Below are 22,838 nucleotides of genomic sequence, written 5' to 3' on the forward strand. Positions count from 1 at the left end.
AGTGAAGTCTCCGACTTTTTTATTAATATTTTTTCCTCGTAAGACCACAACGGTATTTTGAGTATTTATAAAAAGAAAATTAAACAAAACTCTGCAAATCATTTTCGCATAAAAGGCTGATTGTTTCTAAAAATCAACATTTTTTTATTTATATTTGGAGCACCTCTATATTTTTAATTTATTAGAGAGCTTCCGAATAGTCAATATGGCGCTAAAGTTGAAAAGTGCATTTGGTAAGTCAGCTGTAAGTAGGCTAGCCTGCCCTATATCGTTACAAAATGCGTGTTTTTGTAATGAGCTAGTCGAAATCTTGAATATTGCAAAAGAGTCACTAAAAATGGAGCCCAGTTGCTCTATATAGACAACAGCAGGCCTAGGCAGATGCAGTAAGATACTCTTCTCTGTCAATTATGTTGGGTTTTAAAACAAAAGGGGATATATTTTCGGGTGTATTGAGATATTCATTTAAATAAGTACCAGGCCTTTTGCTAGGATATAGGGATTGCTTAATTAAACGCAAACACTGAAAATACATAATCAATTATATTTTTGTTGGATTCAGCACCGACAACAAATTGTTAGAGTTTCTGCACATGCCCCAATTGTTTTTAACTGATATATTTCCGAGGCAATTAAAGCACCATTGGCATCTTTCGATCAGCTTATAGTAAACATGTGTGTTTCGAATGAGTATTGCAGGATAAAAAGTATACATGAACAGTGTCTTAAAATATTAGCTATGATTTTGGCTCGGGTCACCGCATCAAAATACACGAGCTTATATCATCAACGTAGATGACATGGATAAGCTCATCACTCGTGATTGGGGTTTTGGATAAATATGTCACAAGTGCTTTTGTGTTTATGCACTGATCGTAACATTTGGCGAAGACTGATTTTCCTTTGACATCGCCAGCGCAACCTTGATATATAGCCTGTGGGTGCGAGCTAGAGGGTTACCAGCCATCTTACTTTCTGAAGCGGACTGTCATTACATGAAATTAAAATTTAATTTTATACCAGCATGATAGGGATAATGAATATCAATTTATACAATGAATATTTTTTAGGCAAAGTCTTTTTGAGAGTTCAGAAGTTGAAATAATGTAGTTGATCCATTGTTTTTATGTTAAAACATATCATTTAATATATAAAGTGTTGTTTGCAAATATGGTAGAACCGGATATAGTATATATAGTTATGATTGCAGTTTAATTTGGATGGCAAATAACATATACATCTTGTAACTGCCTGTCATGTCACATAAGAAAGCTGGGTTACCAACAGTAAAAGAGTTTTCTCCCCTGACCTGTATGACGATTAATTGATAATTAAATGAATGCGCTAGCGATTATTCATTTAGGCTATCCCATGCATGAGTTATATGGGCAAACAAAACAGAAAAATAATGCAACAATTGTATTTAATTTGTCTATGTAGTAGCTAGTGTCTCTTATGGTAAAAACATGCTGTTTAAGATGCTCCACCGCTGACAAGTGGTATTTTTTCTCTATCAAAAACAGTAGCAGACGAATTAGTAATCTTCTTCAGTTACAAAAGTGACTTAAGGATGTACACTTCTGAGAAGTCAAAATTTTCTTGTATTAAACTTTTTTTTCTTATACAGATTTTTGGAAATAGGAGTTCATACAATAAACGAAAATTGAAGAAAACATATGTCCGTGTACTCAAAGCCATATCCGAATGAGGTGTTCAATATGTATGGATTTTTGTAGAATTTATATTCCGGTAGTCCTCTTTAAAAATAAACTAGTTTGGATTAATAAGACTGATATTTTTTCTCAGAATAACAACATATGCTACCCTTAAAAACCCCTTAATTTTAAGCTAAAAAATGCACCATTTTCAGCCATTTTTGCCAAATTTAACCCTTTATAGAAAAGGTTCTGATATTAAACTTTAATTGATATTTTGCATATCAATAAGGAAATGGTTGTTCTTTCTAAATCAGGCAAAAAAATGGAGGGTCCATGTGCTTAATTTTTTGCCCCATTTGAATATTTGTTATTTTTCAGTATTTTAGAGTAAAATCTCATAACTTCTTTGATCCTTACTTAAACGAGACTTCAACGGGACTGAAATCTCAGAAGAATACATCTTTAATTTACACTATTACCACCATCGAAAAAATTGAGCTTCTAATTTTTAATCTTTAATTATAAAAGCTTGTGTTGTGGATATGATATTGATTAAGGTGACAGCATATCAGAAGTATAAAAACAATGAAAAATGGTTAAAAGTAAATATCTGTTGTTGCATTTATTTCTGAACCAATTAACAATTTATTATGAATTGTTTTAATTAATTGTCTTTAATTGGAAGGGCTAACTGATCACAGATTGCAGATCGATCGTCATGGAAAGCATGAAATGGTCTGTTTAATTGGGATCTCAGCACAAAAATTTAAAGTGGTCTTATGGTATAAAGCACTATTGTATTTACACAGTGGTGGTCACTAAAATAGGGGTTTTCTCTATTTATAATAAAAAAACACAAATTATTCTGAAACATGAAAGTACATGTGTATTCTAGATCTTACCTCATCTATATAGACAGGCATTGGCTATAATCACGTCTTCAGTATTCTTGCATTGATGACAACACATAATAGTAGTGCAGAAACACTAAGGATACTAAGTGTAATACATATCCAAGGGATAAACATATAACAAAGTAGATCCTTATATTATATTACAACCTGGTAAGATTATATGATATATATATGTCAACCTTCACATAGATAAGATAAGAAGTATAACTGTAACACATACAGTATACATACATATCACAAAGCTTCATGATGGCAGGAAAACTTTTGAGAAAAACTTTGTTCACATTTAAATCGATTTAATATATATAGTCAAACCTTGACTATAAAAGTCAGTGGGAACACATATATGAATATATGTACATAATCAATTTCATTACAGTTGTGTCTTTAGGCAAATTGAAACAAAGGGAAGTAACTCTGATAGATCAGGATTAGGACTATATGTACATATGTACTGTATAATAAAAATTAACATTTTAAACAAATGTACTGGATCCCCCCCGGATCAAACTGTATCACATATATGCATTGAGTTATCAGAATTCAAGTTAACAAGATTTAAGTGTTCAACTATATCTTGTACAAAACAATTTTGTTGCACCAAAATTCATAAGCAGAAAAAAAAATGTAAAAGAAAAGGTCTTTGCAGCATTATATACTCATGTGTGACTTATAATCCAAAAAAATATGTTTATTATTATTTAATTTAGATATTTCATTGTTTTTAACAAAACACTTCCTGATTTATGAAGTCAAGATCATTATTATTTTTTATTAGATATTTAAATACAGCTCTCCAAATTTTACAGTCCATGTACATATGCTTTAATTACCATATCCATTTGCATATAGTGGAATGCATGTGAAGTTAAAACCTGTCTATAAAGACTACCCAAGGAACCAAGAAAAAGTATTATTTACAGACAAGTGATCTTCATATCAGTTCAAATGGAGTTTACATTTGGGATACTGGAAAAATGTTCTTAATAATATGAAAGTGTTTGGAATGACCTCACTGATATGTAATTGTATTTAATAATCTGTACAGGTACAATATTGCCAGCAATGGAGTGATCAGCGTTTACAGGAAATTAAGTGACCATGGCAACTTCTAGTAAAACTGATTTATTTGTGTTTGGTGCCCACGGACAGAAACCTCTACACGAACATGTTACTCCCCACAAGATGGCACTGCTATCTCTAATATTTGAGTACTGTGAGATGAAGAAACGTGATGCAGCACCACAGATGGTTGCGATTGGCCAACTGCCAGGATACATGTGTCAGAAATTCACAGAGACTGAGAAACGCGACTTTATGACCTCAATTTTGAGATTATTACAGGTAAAGTAAAGTCAGAACTTGTTTATAACTCAAAGTCTTTGGAATATAAATGATATATATACTGTGACATAAATACATAATTATGTACATCCTCAATGATACTGTGACATCAATAAATAAGTACGAATATTTTTGTACCACTTCACACCCTTATTTGTTCGTACATGTGATCATATAAGTATGACAAATTCAGAAGGTAATATTTGATAATTTTATCTTCTGCAGAGCCCAGATTTGTCGTTAAAGGAACTGTTAGACCAAGTACAGACTATCTTACAACCTACACTGCTGGATAACTTCACAGACAGGTGGGTTGAGATAGGAATAATTCATGGACATTTATCCTATTACAGTACATCATTTTAATATATACTTTAGTTTGTGTAATGCCAAACAATCAAGGATATAATTTGAATTGACACGTGTGTTGGACTGACTTTCAATTTCTTTTGATAATTGATTGGTTATCATTATTTCAAAGATAATTGTAGATGGATAATATAATCACTTATCAAAAGGGAGATAAATTAAACATGTATGGGGCCACTTGTTTAAAATATTTTAAGATGTCCAAGTTTTATGTTTCCTATAGCCAATGTATTGTTAATATCTTTTGCATCTTTGAGATGCTTTATATGACTGGGCTCTGGATATCTACAACACACTTGTCTAAGTTTGTTTTAGCTGAAATCCTGAGTGTGACTTCATTTCGTAACCTAACATGTTCCCATGTTACATTACATATGTTACAAAGTAGAGCAGTAAAGTCTGCTTCAGTACTACCCATCAATCTGAATTACGTATCTTGTAAATTACCGTATATAAATTTATAATGATAACTTGAATTTTGTGTATGTCAATTTTTTTTAACCTTTGGATTTAGATTACGAGAATTCTATATGGAAGGTGTATTACCATTTATGGACTTTTTCCAAGAGTTACAGAGAATTTTACAACCTAGCGAGACATTACCAGACCCTGTAATTGTCGGTAGCAGTGTACTGGGTATGTAAGACTACTATCACAATACCTGTAGTAACGAATAATCAGTTTATGATGTATTGTATTACCAACATCTTATATTAGTTGGGTATTCAGCATGTGAAATAAAAAAAACCCATTAAAATGGGGCCATCAAAACATGAAATTATTAAAGTTTTGCGAATGGGCAAATCGCATTGAAATATATAGAGCTAGGGGGTATATTTAAGTGTTATGAATATTAATATTTTTGTTGTGTAGGTTTGTTTCTGAGGAGGATGATACATGCCTTTGACAAGTTATCGTTCAGCCAGGTGACAAAATTATACACACGTTTCAAGGATTACTACGAGGCCTTCAATGTTCCTCAAGCTGCTGAAGAAAGCGATAATTTTGGTGGCTCACTCATCGACTCGATCACTAGCCAGTGTGGACTCGGCAAGCTCACCAGGAGTGGACTAGCTAAATCTTACGACCCCAGTAACCTTGGAGAAGGGCAAGTCTCATTAAGACAACCCAAATATACAAAGTGAATTAGTCTGTTGTATCTGTGAAGACTAAGTCCAGATTACAGAAAATATCTGACAATTGAAATTATCCATAGCTTGGCATACTATTGGCAATTATTATCAACTTGCAGAATCTTTCATTGATTGATCGAGTTGAGAGGCATAAAATCCCAGTCAATCAATAGTCTGATGTATTGTTACAAATAGGTCAACAGGGATTGTTATTCACAAATGGGTGTGTGAACATTATTTAATGATTTAAACCATATTTCTTTGTGTAATATGTTGTAATTTCTAATGCTTTAAAAAAAACACAAAACTAAAAAAGAATCAAGATTTTTTTTTCGAGACTTTAAAGCATGACATTTAGTACAAAACAGTTGGACAAAGGTTTAGAAAATATTGCAAGCCATCTTGGTATTAACCACCTTAACTACTACACGAAGTAACATTTAAATATTAATACAATTTTTCAGGAAATATGGAGAATTTGAAGGAGGATTTTACTCTCACAAACAAGCTGAATACTTCATTTCTAGACAGGTAAGAATTATATGGTCACTTAGTCACCTTACATGTACTCAAGTTGTGTGGAACTCATCAATGGGAAACATTTATTTATCAGAAAACTGATAATAGTCTGACATTATGGTTGTATTGCTCCAAAATATGTTTTGGTTTTGAGAGAAAAAAAAATTTCATTACATGAACTATGAAATGAAATTGTGTTTTGGTGAAAGGTTGTCTCTCATTTGTGATAGTCAGTATAATGTAATGGGTGATTATTACTGTGTGATGGGCTGATGTATCCTAGGTTTGCTATTTACAATTGTATATATGATTATCATCCTGTTTTCAGGGTTTTCTTCTCCAACACAATGAGAGCGAAGCATTGTCTCCGACAAAACTGCAGGAAAAAATAACGGACATGTTAAAATCTAACCCAGACATTGCAGAGGCAGTATGTAACTTTAACCAACATCTTATATCTACATTATGGTTTGTAATTTGTTTTGTTAGTATACAGACAGGTTTGAATTATTTATTCTTCAATCCCTGGAAATTCATAATGAACTGTTCCTACTTTTGAATCAGAAGAGTTAAAAAGTGTCTTTAGAGGTTGCATAACCTTTGATTACAGAATAGACATATTCCATTTGCTTTGTTTTATTTTTTGGTTGCAGCATTTTCTGAGTTACCTGAATAACCTACGAGTTCGTGAGTACTGTACGGCCGTACACAACTTGTACCATTACTTTGATCGTAACAACACTCTGTCTGGAGGCAATGCCATGCAGATCAACAGTAAAAACCGAGAGGAAGACAACATTAGTCGGAGATATGCAGCTCTCAACCTGGCCGCTCTACACTTCAGATTCGGGCACAGGTAAGAAAAAAGTAAAAGATAACTAAACATAATGATAAAGAAAAAGAACTTTTTAAAAAAGTCAAACAGATAATTGATCAAAAACATGATATTTTTGGACCTACCATACATATACAGTGGAACTTCCCAAAACCGAACCTTCTCAAAACCGATCACCTCTAGAAACCGAACATGGATGTCATGTACGGAATGAATTCCTCTTTATTAATAGTATATAAAACTTCCCAAAACCGATCCCTCCCAATTCCGAATACCGGACCGATTTTGAGATCGGAATAGTCAAATGTAACTAAAATACACTTCTGAAAACCGGCCTTACCTGAGCGACACCGATAGATTGCATTGAGGTCTGAAATACACGCGTACCTGTACCATAGTTGTCGCATGCCATGTCCTGGGGCATGTATACAGATGTGAAGGCTATAGGTACACGGTAATTATACCCGAGATGGTGGTGTAATTATTTAATCATGTCTATTGTTTAGATATTTAACGAAGGTCTACCACGTGCACGCGGTTTGTTTACTGTAGGAAAACAAGCAGAGCTAGTAATAAAGTGAAAGTTTCGTATTCAAATCACACGGATTTTTTATTTACATATGTAGTTGTCGGATAACGTAAATTATCTGTATGAAGAAGCCGAAGCCATGTATAGTTTTAGAAAATGACTATGTCATATAATGACCGGCATCGACTGATCATCGTGTAATTAGACCATATAATTTGATTCTTGACGTAACCGGAAGCGATCGTAGTGTAGGTTAGTGCAGACGAGAACATCCCCCAAGAACATTCACGCAACTAACTAACTAAACTACGTTTATAAGCGGTAACAAAGTCAAGATTGTTGTAATCCATTCCTTTTAAACGTATGATTCTCTCTTTTGTGATAACATTCACATTAACAATCAATATCAATTGGTTTTAACGAACACTAGCCATTACATGCGATACACTAGTGTAAAAACCGACTTCCGATCGATTAAATCCGGATCGTAATGATCGGTATTCGGTTCACTTCTCCAAACCGAACCCTCTCTAAACCGGCCGAAATTATGTGCACCGACCATGATCGGTTTCGGAAGGTTCCACTGTATAATGTTTGTGTTAGAAGAGGAGTGATTTTAATTTAAATGCATTGTATTGTTTTTATGCTGTATATATACTCATCATTGTTTTAAGATGACATTTGAACTTTTCAGTGTAAATGTGACCCATGAACTTTTCTTTGTAAATGTGACCTATGCACTTCTCTTTGTAAATGTGACCTATGAACTTTTCTTTGTTTATGTTACTATTGAACTACTCTATGTATATGTGACCTATAAAATTCTCTGTATGTGACCTATGAACTTCCCTTTGTTAATGTTAATGTGTACTCAAATGTTTGTTTCAGAGACGAGTCACTGGCTGCGTTAAAAGAGGCCATCAGTATGGCACAGGAAACCAACGACCATGTTTGTTTACAGCATGCACTGGTATGTATAACAATGAAGTGTATAGAAATTGTCACTATAATATCACTACTTTATAATATATGAAGAAAGTTCTACTTCTACACATTGAACATTTTACAAAGCTGGTGGCTTAATTTATGCTGAATAATGAATTTAAAATCCTTTCAGCTCACCATCAATAATGAGAAATTTTGAAATGTTTTACTGGTATTGACAGATTGTTTTAAACATCTTTAATTGGCCTTATTTTGAAGTAATACCATATTAATATAAAAATTGTATAATAAGTACTAACTGAAATACCGGTATCCTTGTAATTTAAAAATTTCTATGCTGTAATGTATTACAGAGTTGGCAGCACAGAATAGAAGAGCCGGGATCGGCTAGAACAGCAAGTCTCATGGCACAGTCTATAGGCAAAAGTCTCGATCTCACTCTCCCGGTAAGTTAGATAGGTTGCTAGTTAAAAGGAGGGTTATATTGCACAGTTGCATTCGTTTGGCTGTAAATCTATATGTTTGCATTTCGATTAAGATCCTCAACTTTAGATGAAATATAGTCTTTAGAATTACTCTATAAAAACATAACTTAATATATACTAGTGTATACTTCTGATGCCCATGAAATGGAAAGATAGGGGGCATTGTTTTTAATACCTATCCCGATCATATCCTTTTCCGTCATACCTTTCAGTTTCATATGTAGACATACGCATTTCCTGTTTAATTGATAACATTCTTTAATTAATATAAGTTTGACTTAATCTTTCAGAATATCACATCCCTTGGAATCCAAGCACTTGCTCGACACAATGCTTTTGCTACTGCCAAACCAGCGAGGTAAAGTACAAAGTGATCTGCTCTCATCTTCAGGCCATTGGAGGAATTGCAAAAATATGTGCAACTCGAGTAATTGATGAAAATTATTCTATTGTTCAAATGATAGCCAATTATTTATTAATGTAAACAAAAGATTGCAATATATGAAAAAAATTCTAGATTATCTTAAAAGAGATTTCAGAAATAAGTAATGTGTGAATTGTTCTGAAATCAGTGTAAACCATTATTGCTGAAAACGGACTTATTTAGTGCAGTTAAATTTTAGTGCAAATATGATAAACTGTAAATTATGATCTATTAATGCAGATAAAAATTAGCGCACTTTGGAGGCCCATTTCCAGAAATACAAAAATTAGCTTTGTTCATGAATTACTGCTTCAAAGACAGCACGAAAAGCTCTAAAATAAGACTTCAACTTACAGCATTATATTTTCAGTGTGTTTAACTTTCTACATCTTTGGTTCTATCGGGTTACTATCAATATCGTTATATCAACCCTGGAATATTTCATATGAAAACTGGATATATCGACAGTGATAGTAACCCCGGGAATATCAAGGATGGACTTTTTAAAGAAGAAGCTTGATGTGCTGTTTCTGTATAAAACGTTTAACTGTTATCCCTACAGTGTGTTTGACTTTCTACTGAAGAGTGACATTCTGAACTGCCAACATTCCCAGTCCCACTTCATGTGTGTCAGCTATGCCCAGAAAGGAGCCCTGTGGAACATGTATGGAAAAAGGTAATTTGTCCCAATTAAAAAAAAGATTGTGTTGGTATTAGTGTATATAGTAAAACCTGTCTTAGTGATCACCTCTGAATTAAGACGAACTGCTCAATATGACCACTTTCTTGGAGTGTCAAATGATCAATTTCAACAATTTGACCTGTGTATAAAGACCACTTAGCTATAAAGACCATATTTTCTGTACTTTTGATAATCATTATAGACAGATTTAACTGTATTTTGTATTTATTTAAAGTCGTATTTGTTTGTTTTGTTTTATTCATCAGCTGGTCCTAAACCTTGACACATGTAATGGTGGTATAGTCCTTGTTAATACTGTGACTTTACTTGTTTTGTTTGTAGAGAGAACTCGTCCATGTCGAGTCAGCTGGTCCTAAACCTTGACACCTCAGACAGTGGTATCTACCACAATGGCGAGTCTGTGTGTATCTCCTTGTGTGATATGGCCAAACATTTCTCGGATCAGGTCAGTATTCATCCTCCTCAACACCATCAGATGTATCACTATTACTCTCCTGAAATTTGGATTCAAAGCACAAAGCATTTATCTTTCCTTTTCTTTTTCATTATCAAAATGAATTATATTTGGACAAATAGAAACAACTATAGTTGTTGCTACACACAAAAAAAAACCTTCAAAATGTGCATAGGGATTTTCTCAAAGAACTAATAAAAAAAGTTCAGTATTAAATTAATCTTTATTTATAGTATCAGCAAATGCTTGAAACAGGGTTTAAGATAATATAAAGTACTTATTATTCTATAGGGCTATTACAACGCTGCACTGGAGATAATCAACACAGCCAAACAGAGGTTTCCTTCACACACGCAGCATGCACATATATGGATGTCATGTGAACAAGAGATCCAGTTTGATAAAACACTTCTGAACAGGAATTGGACAGCAGCAGAGCAAGCCGTAAACAACCTACGAGGACTAGACCAAGATGAGGCTTGTTTAAGGTAAAGTGGGTCAGAGGTAATTCATTAAGGTCGTTTGTCACTAGTGCTGGATAGGACTTTGGTCTAGAAATATGCTTATCGTGCTGCAACAGGTCACCTCACCGCTAGATAAGTAATCTCAGGGACAAATGACCTTTGAAATGGTAACTTCTGAGGCAGGTGATCTCCTGAGAAGGTGGCCTGTTAGATACTCTAGATGGTGACCACTGAGACAGGTGACCTGATACGGACATGGAGACCTCTGAGACAGGTGACCTCTGAGACAGATGACCTCTGAGACAGGTGACCTGATACTGAGATGGTGACCTCTGAGACAGGTGACCTCTGAGATAGGTGACCTGATACTGATATGGTCCTCTGAGACAGGTGACCTGATACTGAGACAGGTGACCTGATAGTCAGATTGAGACAGTGATCTGATACGAGATGGTGACCTCTGAGACAAGCTTGACCTGATACTGAGACAGGTGACCTGATAGTGGATGGTGACCTCTGAGACAGGTGACCTGATACTGGACAGGTGACCTGATAGATGGTGACTCTGAGACAGGTGATCTGATACGAGATGGTGACCTCTGAGACAGGTGACCTCTGAGATAGGTGACCTGATACTGATATGGTGACCTGAGACAGGTGACCTGATACTGAGACAAGTGACCTGATAGTCAGATGGTGATCTCTGAGACAGGTGACTGATGGTGACTCTGAACAGTGACTGATTGGTGACCTCTGAGACAGGTGACCTGATATTGATTTGGTGACCTCTGAGACAGGTGACCTGACACTGAGATGGTGACCTCTGAGACAGGTGACCTAATGCTGAGATGGTGACCTCTGAGACAGGTGACCTGATACTGAGATGGTGACCTGACCTCTGAAACAGGTGACCTGATACTGAGATGGTGAACTCTGAGACCAGTGACCTGACACTCAGATGGTGACCTCTGAGACAGGTGACCTGATACTCAGATGGTGACCTTTGAAACAGGTGACCTGATAACTCCACTTTAGTTTGTTAAACTTAAGTTGGGAAATGTGTCCTTGACCTGAAAAAGGGTAATGTTAGACTGGTGAACGTAGTCAGGTGATCTAGACTGGTGATCTTTGACAACTGGAGAGATTACCCGTCTACAGTAACCGGTAAAGATTTCTTGTATCAAAGTAGAGATCACCTGTCTCAGAGCGCCATGTCTTAGAACTCCCCAGTTTCAGACCTCACCTATCTCAGAGCACACAAGTCTCAGAGAACAACAGTCTCAGAGCTCATCAGTCTGTGAGGTCACATGTCTCAAAGCTCACCTGTCTCAGAGCTCATCTGTCTTTGAATTTTAGCATATTTTTGTTATTGAGAGGGAGACGTTACTCACTTTCAAAGCATAGTTCGATGTTTCAGTTTGAAAATGTTTAAGTGGTTACTATATCTCCCTAGGAGTGCCATACTGAATAAAGAAAAAGGAGACATACCCACCGCCCTGGCCTCCCTACACAGCCTGATGGAGAAGTATGAACAAAACCAGACTAAATACACACCAGACTATTCATGCAGGTACTGTGGGCTTCCAAGTATGGCAACAGGGAATATTTTCATCGAGAAAATAGTGACACAAAAAGTCTTGGCGTAAAAAATCATTCTGTTTTCAGAACAGTTCGAATATTGAAGATATCTTGAATATTATTATTCTATGAAAAGTATAAATTATTAAATTTAATTAATAATGTATCTATCTACTACTGTAATAACAGTGCTTTGTCAAATACTTCAGTAAGCTAGGTAGTAAAACAGTAAACTTACTGCCCAAGTTATTTCATAGTAAAATTATCTGTACCACTTTATATTACAGAGTACTTCTGACATTGGCCGAGTTATATATTCAGACAGGAAACCACACATCAGCTTTGTCTCACGTCCTTGACTGTCTTACTCACGCTAAAGAGCATCACCTTCAATACATCATCGCTATAGCTACTGTACACCTTGCCTTTATCCAGGTAGGTAGACTCTGCCACATTATAGCTACTGTACACCTTACCTTTATCCAGGTAGGTAGACTTTTGCCACACTATAGCTACTGTACACCTCACCTTTATCCAGGTAGGTAGACTTTGCCACACTATAGCTACTGTACATCTCACCTTTATCCAGGTAGGTAGACTCTGCCACACTAAAGCTACTGTACACCTCACCTTTATCCAGGTAGGTAGACTCTGCCACATTATAGCTACTGTACACCTTGCCTTTATCCAGGTAGGTAGACTCTGCCACACTATAGCTATTGTACACCTTGCCTTTATTCAGGTAGGTAGACTCTGCCACATTATAGCTACTGTACACCTTGCCTTTATCCAGGTAGGTAGACTCTGCCACACTATAGCTACTGTACACCTTGCCTTTATCCAGGTAGGTAGACTCTGCCACATTATAGCTACTGTACATCTCACCTTTATCCAGGTAGGTAGACTCTGCCACACTATAGCTATTGTACACCTTGCCTTTATTCAGGTAGGTAGACTCTGCCACACTATAGCTAATGTACACCTTACCTTTATATAGCTACTGTACACCTTGCCTTTATTCAGGTAGGTAGACTCTGCCACACTATAGCTTCTGTACACCTCACCTTTATCCAGGTAGGTTAGCTATTGGTCTGGGTCAGTCAATTAGAGTCGATAGAGGTGTAGTAACAGAGATGGTGGTGAAAGTATTGTTTTAATAAATTGTTCATATCTTTGCACTTCGTTGTAGCGAACAGTTTATATTCTGACATTTTGTTGTAACTACTATAATGATAATTGTTCATATCCTGGCACTTAAAAAATTTGTTGGAACTAATAGTTCATATCCTGACACCTATGAACATGATACTTCACTCCTGGATTAGTTTTCCTGTTGGACTCCACTAAAACTTAGTTTATGATAATAACAGAATAAAACTTTGGGTGAGATGTGTATCTCTTATGCTCTCCATGATCAAGAGGGTTATGAAAGACATTGATGGTTAATTGCTCAATAAAAAGATATTTACAAGTATGAAAGTGAAATGTCCTCTCTTGACTTTAGTTTCAGATGAAGCTACCAGAGCAGGCCCTGAAGCTATTACACACACAGATGGTCCAGATTCTATCCCACGGCAGTGTGTACGACCAGGCTCGCACTATGTACTGCTACGCTCGCTGTCAAGTAGCCGCTAACGCCGATAGTCCTCCAAAGGAACGAAAAACAGGTACCGTAGATCTATATATATAGCAAAGATGTTTAGACAATCCTGATTTGAAATTATCTCATCATTTATCAGATCAAACAGTCATCTCAGAAATTGAAATAATTCTTTTGTGCTTGTCCAAGAAGAAAAAATTAATGCCTTCAAAATTTTTTCTTTCTTTTTTTCCCTCATTTTTATACCTCCCGCAACAAAGTTAAGAGGGGGGGGTTATACTGGAATCGGTTGTCCTTCTTTCTGTAGACAACTGTTTACGGCAAACTCCTCCTTAACTACTACAGATTCTGATAAAATTGGGTACACAAACCCCGACATAATGGGGAATAATTGATCAAGGATTATGCAATGTTCCCTATTAATGGAGTTATTACTAAATTTGTGTGGCGGAAGGTATTAGTCATCTACCCCGGCGACAGTTCTAGTCTAAATTAAACTTGATTTGAAAGATTTTGATACATAATATTTACATGTATTATTCCCATCAACAAAATATACCAATGTTATAAGCATTGTGTTTTTAGATAATGAGATTTTATAGTATTGTTACAACAATTTGATATGCCACCCTCCAAAAGAGTCTCTTTGATATGACTTATGGTATTATCCCACTAAAGATGTATTTGTATCATTGGTAGTTTTAGTTTTATTCCTTTTTTCCCCCCATATATTTCTATTCTAATATGACAACTTTTACTTTAATTTCTATATATTTCTATTTTCTGTCCTATTTAATTTGTTACAGCTTTGCTGCTAGCAGTCAACATGATTGTCACAGTGATAGAAAAGTTCAAGAAAATTGATGCATCATTACGAGTGAAGGATGCAACATACTACCTAGCCAGACTGTACAATGAACTGGGATACACGTCGGAGAGAAATAAGTGTGCTTATCAGTTCAGACAATTAGACCAGCAGTACCCAACACAGAACAGAGTTATAGTCAATGCTTTATGATAGAAAGTGATATTAGCATGGATAAACTGGATGGATTTATGGGAATTATCCAAGTGAATACAAGCGTGTGGAAAAAAGATTACTCACAAAAATATTCTAAATCCATACATGCCATACCTCCCGGCGTGAGACAAAACCTCCCGTATTTTAAAGCCTTTTATTGTCTCCCGGCAGGAGAGTCTAAATTCCCGATTTCTATATAAACCCCTCCGTTTTATTTTCGTTGCCACATTTGTGTACATGCTAGGTTAATTTTAGCACGAGAGTAACCACTCCCTGACCCCCTGACCAACACCCAAGTGGCCCTAATTAGCAGCCTTGGGCTATTTCCACCTTGGCTTGTGGTGTCACTTTCACTCGCGTCTGTGTATTACGTAAACTGAAGTCAAGCAGCCGATCGGCTGCGTAGAAAACAATCAGCTGGCCTTTCAATAAATTTTATGACTACAGCTAGTGAGCATTACAACAAAACAAATACTGCTTACAACTGTGAATGATTTACTCAAGTTTTTAATGTTAAATAGGCCTATCTGTATTTGATGAATGTCACAAACTTTGCAAACGTAATGGCCGCCATTTGGGTAATTGTTAATAGATGATCCGGATTTTATAGAATTTCCGGATTTCCTAATAACCACGTTAAAAATGGAAAAAGTATTATTTTTTTTTAGAATTTCTGTGTGAATTTATTTTTAGAAAAAAAAAAATTAATTATAAAAAATTATCAGTAGTAACTGAATTTAAATAAATAAAATTAAAAAGAAATTTACTTTTTTTCTCTCTCAGATTAAATTACATTTTGAATACTACTGTAACGATTCTGGTTTTTTTTTTTAATTTAGTGCTTGTAAATGTAAGAACTTTATCTAAGTTAATTATCTGTTATTGTGAAAGATTATTAAAAAGCCCAGTGTAATATTTCGAACAATAAAACTGCTCCAGAACTGGGAGTATATAGGGATGTGACTACTTTTGCAAAACCACACATTCCTTTATTTCAGTAAAATTCAATATGAATGCAGAATTTCATCATAAAAAAGCAGATATTTAATTTATTCATATATGTCGCGCGTATACCTCCCTCTTTTGAGACCAAAATCCCTCAAAATGGTTATCAATCTCCCTCACCACCCCTAGAAAAATATGGCATGTATGTAAAATCTGCAAGAATTCCTCAAATTTTATATCCTTGTTTACGTAATAAGTATATAATTATATACTGAGGCCACAGAGGCCAAGGCCACCTCTGGGTTGCGAGTTCAAATTCAATGTGAGCCAGTTGTCAGGTACTGACCGCTGTTTTCTCTGGGTACTCCAGTTTTCCTGCACCAACAAACCTGGCTTGTCCTTAGATGACCCTGGCAGATAATATGACGTTAAGCCATACAAACCAAAAGTATAATTATACTTTTCTGAAAACATGTCCTGAAGACTGTAGGATGGCTACATGTTTGGACTATACTGTTGACGATAACAGGAAAATAAAACAAGAAAATAAATGTATACAGTAGATTCTTTAATTTTTCATGATTTTATAGTGTAGTGAGTTCAATAGTTTTTATACTTTAGACACTGTTGGATCACACAGATTCACACTCAGTGGGACATCCAGAAATATGACATACCAGTAGCTTAAAATTTTTTTAAACAAGGATGCCCCAACATTCGTCCATACATATCAAGAAATAGCAATCAAATCCACATTCACTTCATCATACATTCTATTCTTCAACACATATAACAATTTAGTTTCATTTCGTAACATTAATATATATGGCATGGGTGTAAAATTAAACCACAAAAAGGAAAGATTACAAAACACAACAACAAAATACAGTAGATTGTCCTGTAAATTTTGAAATATTCATTATCAAAATGTCTCTAATTAAATCAGAACAATACACTGAAATAATTATTTCATTAACAAACTATTTTTTAAACTCAATAACATATGGTATATATATCGAGAAGAAATGTTCAACCCGATACTTTATATTTATATCCTTGAAATATTGAACTGAAAAGACAAACATGTATGAATATTTTTTTACAGTAACTAAATCTAGTGTATTATTAACAAAAAGGGTTTACAAACAACAACAAAATAAATAAAAGGGTCAAAATATTTTCATCTTCATAGAAAACTTTGACAAATGATGATTGTAGTACCAGTTTTATGAGAATAAATGTAACTAAACTCTAGTAAAAGTACTTAGAAGCTAGGTATAAGCTTAGTTCAATGTAGTAATTTAAAACTGTTCAAAAGACATGATCTTTTGTACTAATATGTCTATATTTCCAATATTAACTTAAATCCGTCTAGATAGTGGTTTAAAAAAGTTGCAATGCGTTATTATGAATGGTATTCATGAAACTTCACCAAAGCTAGTTTTAAGGGTGTTCGTAATTCATTTTTCAGGTGTTTTTAAAATAGATGTACGAAACAATTCTAGACTAGAAAGCAATAAAGCGAATTTTGCAAATCAAATATGTGTAAAAATAATTCTATGGGCTGAAGGATGAGAGATTTTACAATCATCTGTTGCATAGTACATTTTACAAATAGCAAGCTGCTAACCTCGTCATGTGACATTACGACTTAGCTATGAAGATAACATTTTTAGCTGTATTCTTCAAATGCTTCAGCTGAAGAAATATTTGACCAGTATTTTTGTATAATGGTTATACCAAATGATTAGAATAACATGTATATGAACACATTTATGAGATAATGAAAACTAATCCTAATGCAAAATGATGTGAACACACTATGTCTGGCTAAACTTAGATAAGTATAGACTAACTTTCTATACCTGAACTATCGTTGTAACGTTTGTGATGGAACAATATAATGGCATTAATTCATTAGCAAGAATTCCTTTGATCATGGAAGCACATATAACATATTGTTTTGTTTTAAATATTATACCCAATTTGTGACTATTGCATATTTTGGTCATATGTTTTGGCATAATTTTGTTGGTACAAAATATGTTTTCAAATATTTAAAGATATGAAAAATAGCATAGTAGCAATTGGGTTAAAGGTTTATCAATGTGAAAATTAAACTAACACAGTGGCAATTGGGTGAGGTTTTTGGTAAAGATCTCTTACCTTTTCCACTCATCATTTCAGAAATATTTTATGGGTTTGAAAAGAAAACAGAAATACATTTCCTAATTTTGTTATCAAAATATCACCACAGGAATGAATGGTGCATTAATACAGGTTACTGGCAACGACAAAAAATATATGTGATATTAACTTAATATATTGTGTGTAAAGTAACTTAGACCATTTATAAAATATCAAATCTTAATAAGGTATGCAGACAGTTCGGTAATAACTGTCTAATTCAACTTTTTTTTTATAAAAAACGCTAAAGTACATCATTTCTAATTGAAGTGTTTTCTGTAGATTGGTTTGTGCTGTTGTGATATAGAAGTATGCTTTAAGTACTCTTGTGCTATCATGATCACTATACATATTGCCTATATGGCATTAGAGAGAAAGCTGCAATCTAGCTAATAAAGTGAAACCTAATTACTGTCAAAATACAGATAAACAAAACTGACTATACAACTTGGTATTATAAATCCAAAATGCTGTTTTTACATCTGTGATTTAATTTCAAGCTTTACATTATGAGGACATATTACTTTTTGTCTCTTTTTTTTAACATAAATATAAACATATAATATAATATATTACAGTTACAATTTGATTGAGATGATTATCATTAGAGAGAACATGGCTTAGTTAAGACAACTAGATGTATTAGTAGCAATTTCTAGCATTAAAGGACAACTCTTGTTTTCAAGGAAAGTTACCAAGAAAGCTACATACCTAGGTCAAAAACTCAACCCCAAAGTGGTAAAAGGGGTAGTAATAGTAATAGAATGCATGTCAGACATCTTAAATCAATGCAAATTCAAATATCCCTTTTTTTGCTTACACATATGCTGGTTAAAAGTAATATATAATCTTGTACAATATTATAATTCAATAATTCAAAATAAAATAAAACAAGAAATATGAAGTAGAACACATATCCGCTTGATAAGACTGATCAGGATATGTCCATTTTACGACACGTAAATCAATCCTTAGCTCACTGGTACATTGTATTTAAATCACAGATAACGTCGATATTTGTTGTGAATAATCACAACAGTCATAAAGCAAGCATGCAAATCACAAAATCAAAAAGTAACTTAACGTATTCGACTCAATAAGCGCCCAGGGCATTTACAAAACTGAAAAGGTGCTAATAAGACAAATTATTGCAAATCTACACAGTTTTGTGTAGTTTTGGTCTTTAATTATGCCTGGGCAATTGAAATTGAGGCAGGGGGCGCTTTTAGGGACATGGGCAATTACTGGGTCGAATACGGTAATCAAAACCTTGTTAGCAGATAATTTGTAGAGAAGGAGATACCAAAAAATGTAATTGTATTTTTCCATTACAGTCAAACTTTCTGTTTTCATCAAATATAGGGTGTGTGAGGGAGGTAAATGTTCTCAATAACTATCTCAATAATCAAATGAAATTAAATGTTCTATGTTAAATTTGGCCAGGATCAACTAAGGATTTATAGGCCTAGGCCTTTTGACAAGTAAACTACAGCTGTATAAGACTCGTCAATATTTCAATGGCATGTACATGTATCCCAATTACAAAATACCATGCTAACAAGGTTTCTTGACATTTGACAACTACATGTATAAGATATAACTTGTTCAAAACAATATCTGAGCAAGGTTAATTGTTGGCCAAAATGTATCTGTCAATATTCATGCACCAAATGCTTCCACTAGCACAACACTTTGACCAACATCTTGTTAACAGTTTACACAACTTCATGAATATCCATAAGATATATTTTACATTTATTCACAGATGCATACAGGTAAAAATCTTTAGATTGATAGGGAAACATTTGAACATTTCTTATAAGAACATATCGCCAGATCGATGAACATGTGCTTTAACATTGTGATGATAATGGGGAATACCAACACCATTTATTTCATAAACAAAGTATAACATCTAGGACATATTCTCATTGTATTTCACAGTAATTTGTTAACTTGGCTTTATGTAACAAAACTCTTGAGTTAATACAATAGGATAAATAAATGTCAGAGGCTGAAAAAACCGGAAGAAAAAACCCACTTTGTTTTCCTGAATCAGTTTTAACAAAGCTATAGTTTTCAGTATTCCTCATCGCTCATTCACCTAGCCGAAAAACAACATATTTCACAGCAAATTATCCCTTCACCAAGTAAAGGAAAAGACTGGCGAAAGTGGTGATGGGACCTTTAAGCTATAAAATATGATATGATTAGTTCAATGTTTATAATAACATTATTAGGGTTGGAGAAAATAATCATCTATTTCTTTGGCTGTCGAGTCTGACAAAAATTCTGGAAAAGCTGTCAGTTTGTAATAATCCAACCACTCAGCAAGTTGACAATGTTTTATAAATTAGACAAATCATGATTTCTGTACCTAAAACAAAGGCTAAAAAGGATATTATGACATGCACTTTTTATCATGCCATGCGTTCCATTTGCGGATTTGTACCAGTTGTATCAATACAAATCTGCTGTATCTCAAATGGAACGTACCGTACCAGCAGAACTGTACAGGCACACGTAAAAGTTCGTTTACAGAAGCTTACTACCTGGATCCAGGATGGCAGAATCGAGTTTACAACTGGTACAAATCCACATATGGAATGCATGGATGATATTGCTTACTTACTAAAACTTCTATAATTAATGAGGAATCATCATGTTTTATCCCTTTGGAGTTTTTTATTCCATCAATACCTGGTTTACTTTTCATTCATCATCAATACCTGGTTAACTTGTCATTCATAATTGTACTTATAATTTACCGAGACAAAGTTTACTAATGGTATGTTCAAAGAAACAACTTATCAACCCTTCACAACTCTAATATTGACCATTTAATATTCTGAGTTGGATGTCTGGTCCATTTTGACTGTTCAAACAATGTAATTCTATCAACCACAGTGGGCCTATCTATAAAACCTTTTAAATGAAACACATCTACAATAAACTATAAATGGAAAACTTCTTGGGAAATAGGGAAGCACTTGCAGTACATGTATATGTTACATGTGCATGAAAAATGCTGAAATATTCTTTGACAAAATGTTTGGTTTTCAAATATTCAAAAATAAAATTTAAAAAAAATGAAAATTTTATAGTTCATTGTCTACATTTCAACCTATCCGTCATCATATATTCAACAGCTTAGTTTAAAACAAGTTCTAATAACAATTTCAAAATATTCCATTGGGGAAATATGAAAACCCTCCCTGATATATATTTTCAAACATTCAATATAATTTTAGATTATATTCATAAACATGCTAAAATTTGCCAAACATTTACATGAAGTGATTGTAAAAATAATTATTAAGATATGCTTTTGTTATTACCAATATTATAATAATATATAGAATTTGGGACATACGAAGTCGTTATTTGGAGATTAAGGGACCATAAAGAGTTACCATAACAAATGGTATCATAATTCGTCTCGCTCCGGCGACTCACTTTCCCTGTCACCTTTCGGATCTTTTTTACTCGTGGATGAGACAGTAGCTTGTAAAGTTTTCTCCTCCTCCTCTAGCTCTTTTGAAGCTGTATTAATAGGTACTTCTGGTCCAAACGTACTTTTATCTATATGACTATCATTCTCTTCATCCTCTGTAACATCACTTTGAGAAAACTCCACGCTGGTTTTACTTTCACTTTCACCTATATTATTCTGCTGGAATGTTGAGGTATCGTCCGTAGCTTGACCAGCAAGCTCGGGCGAGCCTGTCACCTCCTCTTCTGTTATAGTTATAATCTCCTCGACTGTATTAATTTTAGCATAGATTTTTGTATGTTTACCAGTCTTTACTTCCTTTTTAGCAAGTGTTTGTGCTTCAAAGTCCTCCTTAGATGCGTAATGTGTAAACTGAAGTTGCATCTTTGGAGGAGTTTCCTGAACGATATCATCACTTGATTTGTCGTGCGATTTTAAAGGTTTAATAATTAACAATCCGGCTAATTTATCAAACATTTCCTGAGAATTATCATTGTCATCATTTACTTGAAAACCAAAATATGCTGCCTCTAATAATCTGGCTATTGATATAAGGTAATCCGCCTGATTACTTAAAGTTTCAAAGTTTGTTCTTTGTTGTAACACTTGAACCACGCTAACATAAATTTGGTTAAGTTCTGGCTTCGTTGTTGGTACATTAGCAGATGTGAGATCATCAATTTTAAACACAATTTGTTTGGTACCATCTGATAAAACTTTCATCTGTATAACATCTCTGTCAACAATCTTTGGATGTTGTGGTTTATTAATAGTCCGACCCACGTCCACCACAAGCTGTACATGACCGCTACTTGTGGGAAGTCTGTATGTGTTACTTTCACGTGTTTCCCGTATGTGAAAGCGAGGTTTCTTGGAGTCCTTTGCCTGTGGTGTTTGTACTGTATCTAGTTCCTCAGTGTCTGAGGTGGGGACTTCTTTGTCTGTGGTACTACCTCCACATGTGGGGCCATTAGCTTCAAGTTCCTGTTCTTCTATCACCGACTGTGGCTCCTTGGGAAGGAACGCCTCTGTAATAGATGCCAGGTTTACATTTCATATGGAATATTCTATCATGCCATAGTTAAACCTATAAATGAATGTTATTGTAGTATAATTATAGAACATGCATTTGCAGTAACAACATTTTGAGTCCCAATCTGAAGGAATTTAGAATAATTAAATGTATACTGTAGATTTTGTGGGTGTAAACTTTCGCTATCTACTGTTTATTAACTTAT

At 34.3% G+C, this 22,838-nt stretch overlaps 2 protein-coding genes across 3 annotated transcripts in view; one reads left to right on the forward strand and one right to left on the reverse strand.

Moving 5' to 3' along the window:
* Positions 1 to 172: 172 nt before the first annotated feature.
* LOC138321505 (anaphase-promoting complex subunit 5-like) lies at positions 173 to 16,482 on the forward strand. Of its 2 annotated transcripts, none has more exons than XM_069265235.1 (18): positions 173 to 233; positions 3,621 to 3,916; positions 4,142 to 4,224; positions 4,800 to 4,921; positions 5,159 to 5,393; positions 5,883 to 5,949; positions 6,266 to 6,367; positions 6,591 to 6,793; positions 8,190 to 8,271; positions 8,600 to 8,692; positions 9,022 to 9,089; positions 9,718 to 9,831; positions 10,180 to 10,303; positions 10,604 to 10,800; positions 12,230 to 12,346; positions 12,642 to 12,789; positions 13,859 to 14,021; positions 14,761 to 16,482. In XM_069265235.1, exons 2-18 carry the CDS (start codon positions 3,674 to 3,676, stop codon positions 14,970 to 14,972), a joined length of 2,373 nt encoding a protein of 790 aa, XP_069121336.1. In that variant the 5' UTR covers positions 173 to 233; positions 3,621 to 3,673; the 3' UTR covers positions 14,973 to 16,482. The 2 variants fall into 2 exon arrangements, with proteins under 2 accessions (XP_069121336.1, XP_069121337.1); XM_069265236.1 differs by lacking the exon at positions 173 to 233 and adding an exon at positions 363 to 386.
* LOC138321503 (ER degradation-enhancing alpha-mannosidase-like protein 3) overlaps positions 16,474 to 22,838 on the reverse strand; it is a 32,070-nt gene continuing 25,705 nt past the window's right edge. The window contains exon 22 of the mRNA XM_069265232.1: positions 16,474 to 22,628. Coding sequence (XP_069121333.1) covers positions 21,535 to 22,628 — 1,094 coding nt within the window. The 3' untranslated portion in view covers positions 16,474 to 21,534. The remainder of the gene's footprint in view (positions 22,629 to 22,838) is intronic.

This window comes from Argopecten irradians, chromosome 4 (assembly GCF_041381155.1).
Source record: "Argopecten irradians isolate NY chromosome 4, Ai_NY, whole genome shotgun sequence".
NCBI classification, from domain to species: Eukaryota; Metazoa; Mollusca; class Bivalvia; order Pectinida; family Pectinidae; genus Argopecten; species Argopecten irradians.

What these genes read in the sequence shown, in the direction of transcription:
- LOC138321505 (XM_069265235.1), top strand. Translation starts at nt 3,674, where the DNA reads ATGGCAACTTCTAGTAAAACTGATTTATTTGTGTTTGGTGCCCACGGA. An exon ending in CTGGATAACTTCACAGACAG is followed by an intron (nt 4,225 to 4,799) that starts GTGGGTTGAGAT and finishes CTTTGGATTTAG; the next exon opens with ATTACGAGAATTCTATATGG. An exon ending in GTCTCGATCTCACTCTCCCG is followed by an intron (nt 8,693 to 9,021) that starts GTAAGTTAGATA and finishes TTAATCTTTCAG; the next exon opens with AATATCACATCCCTTGGAAT.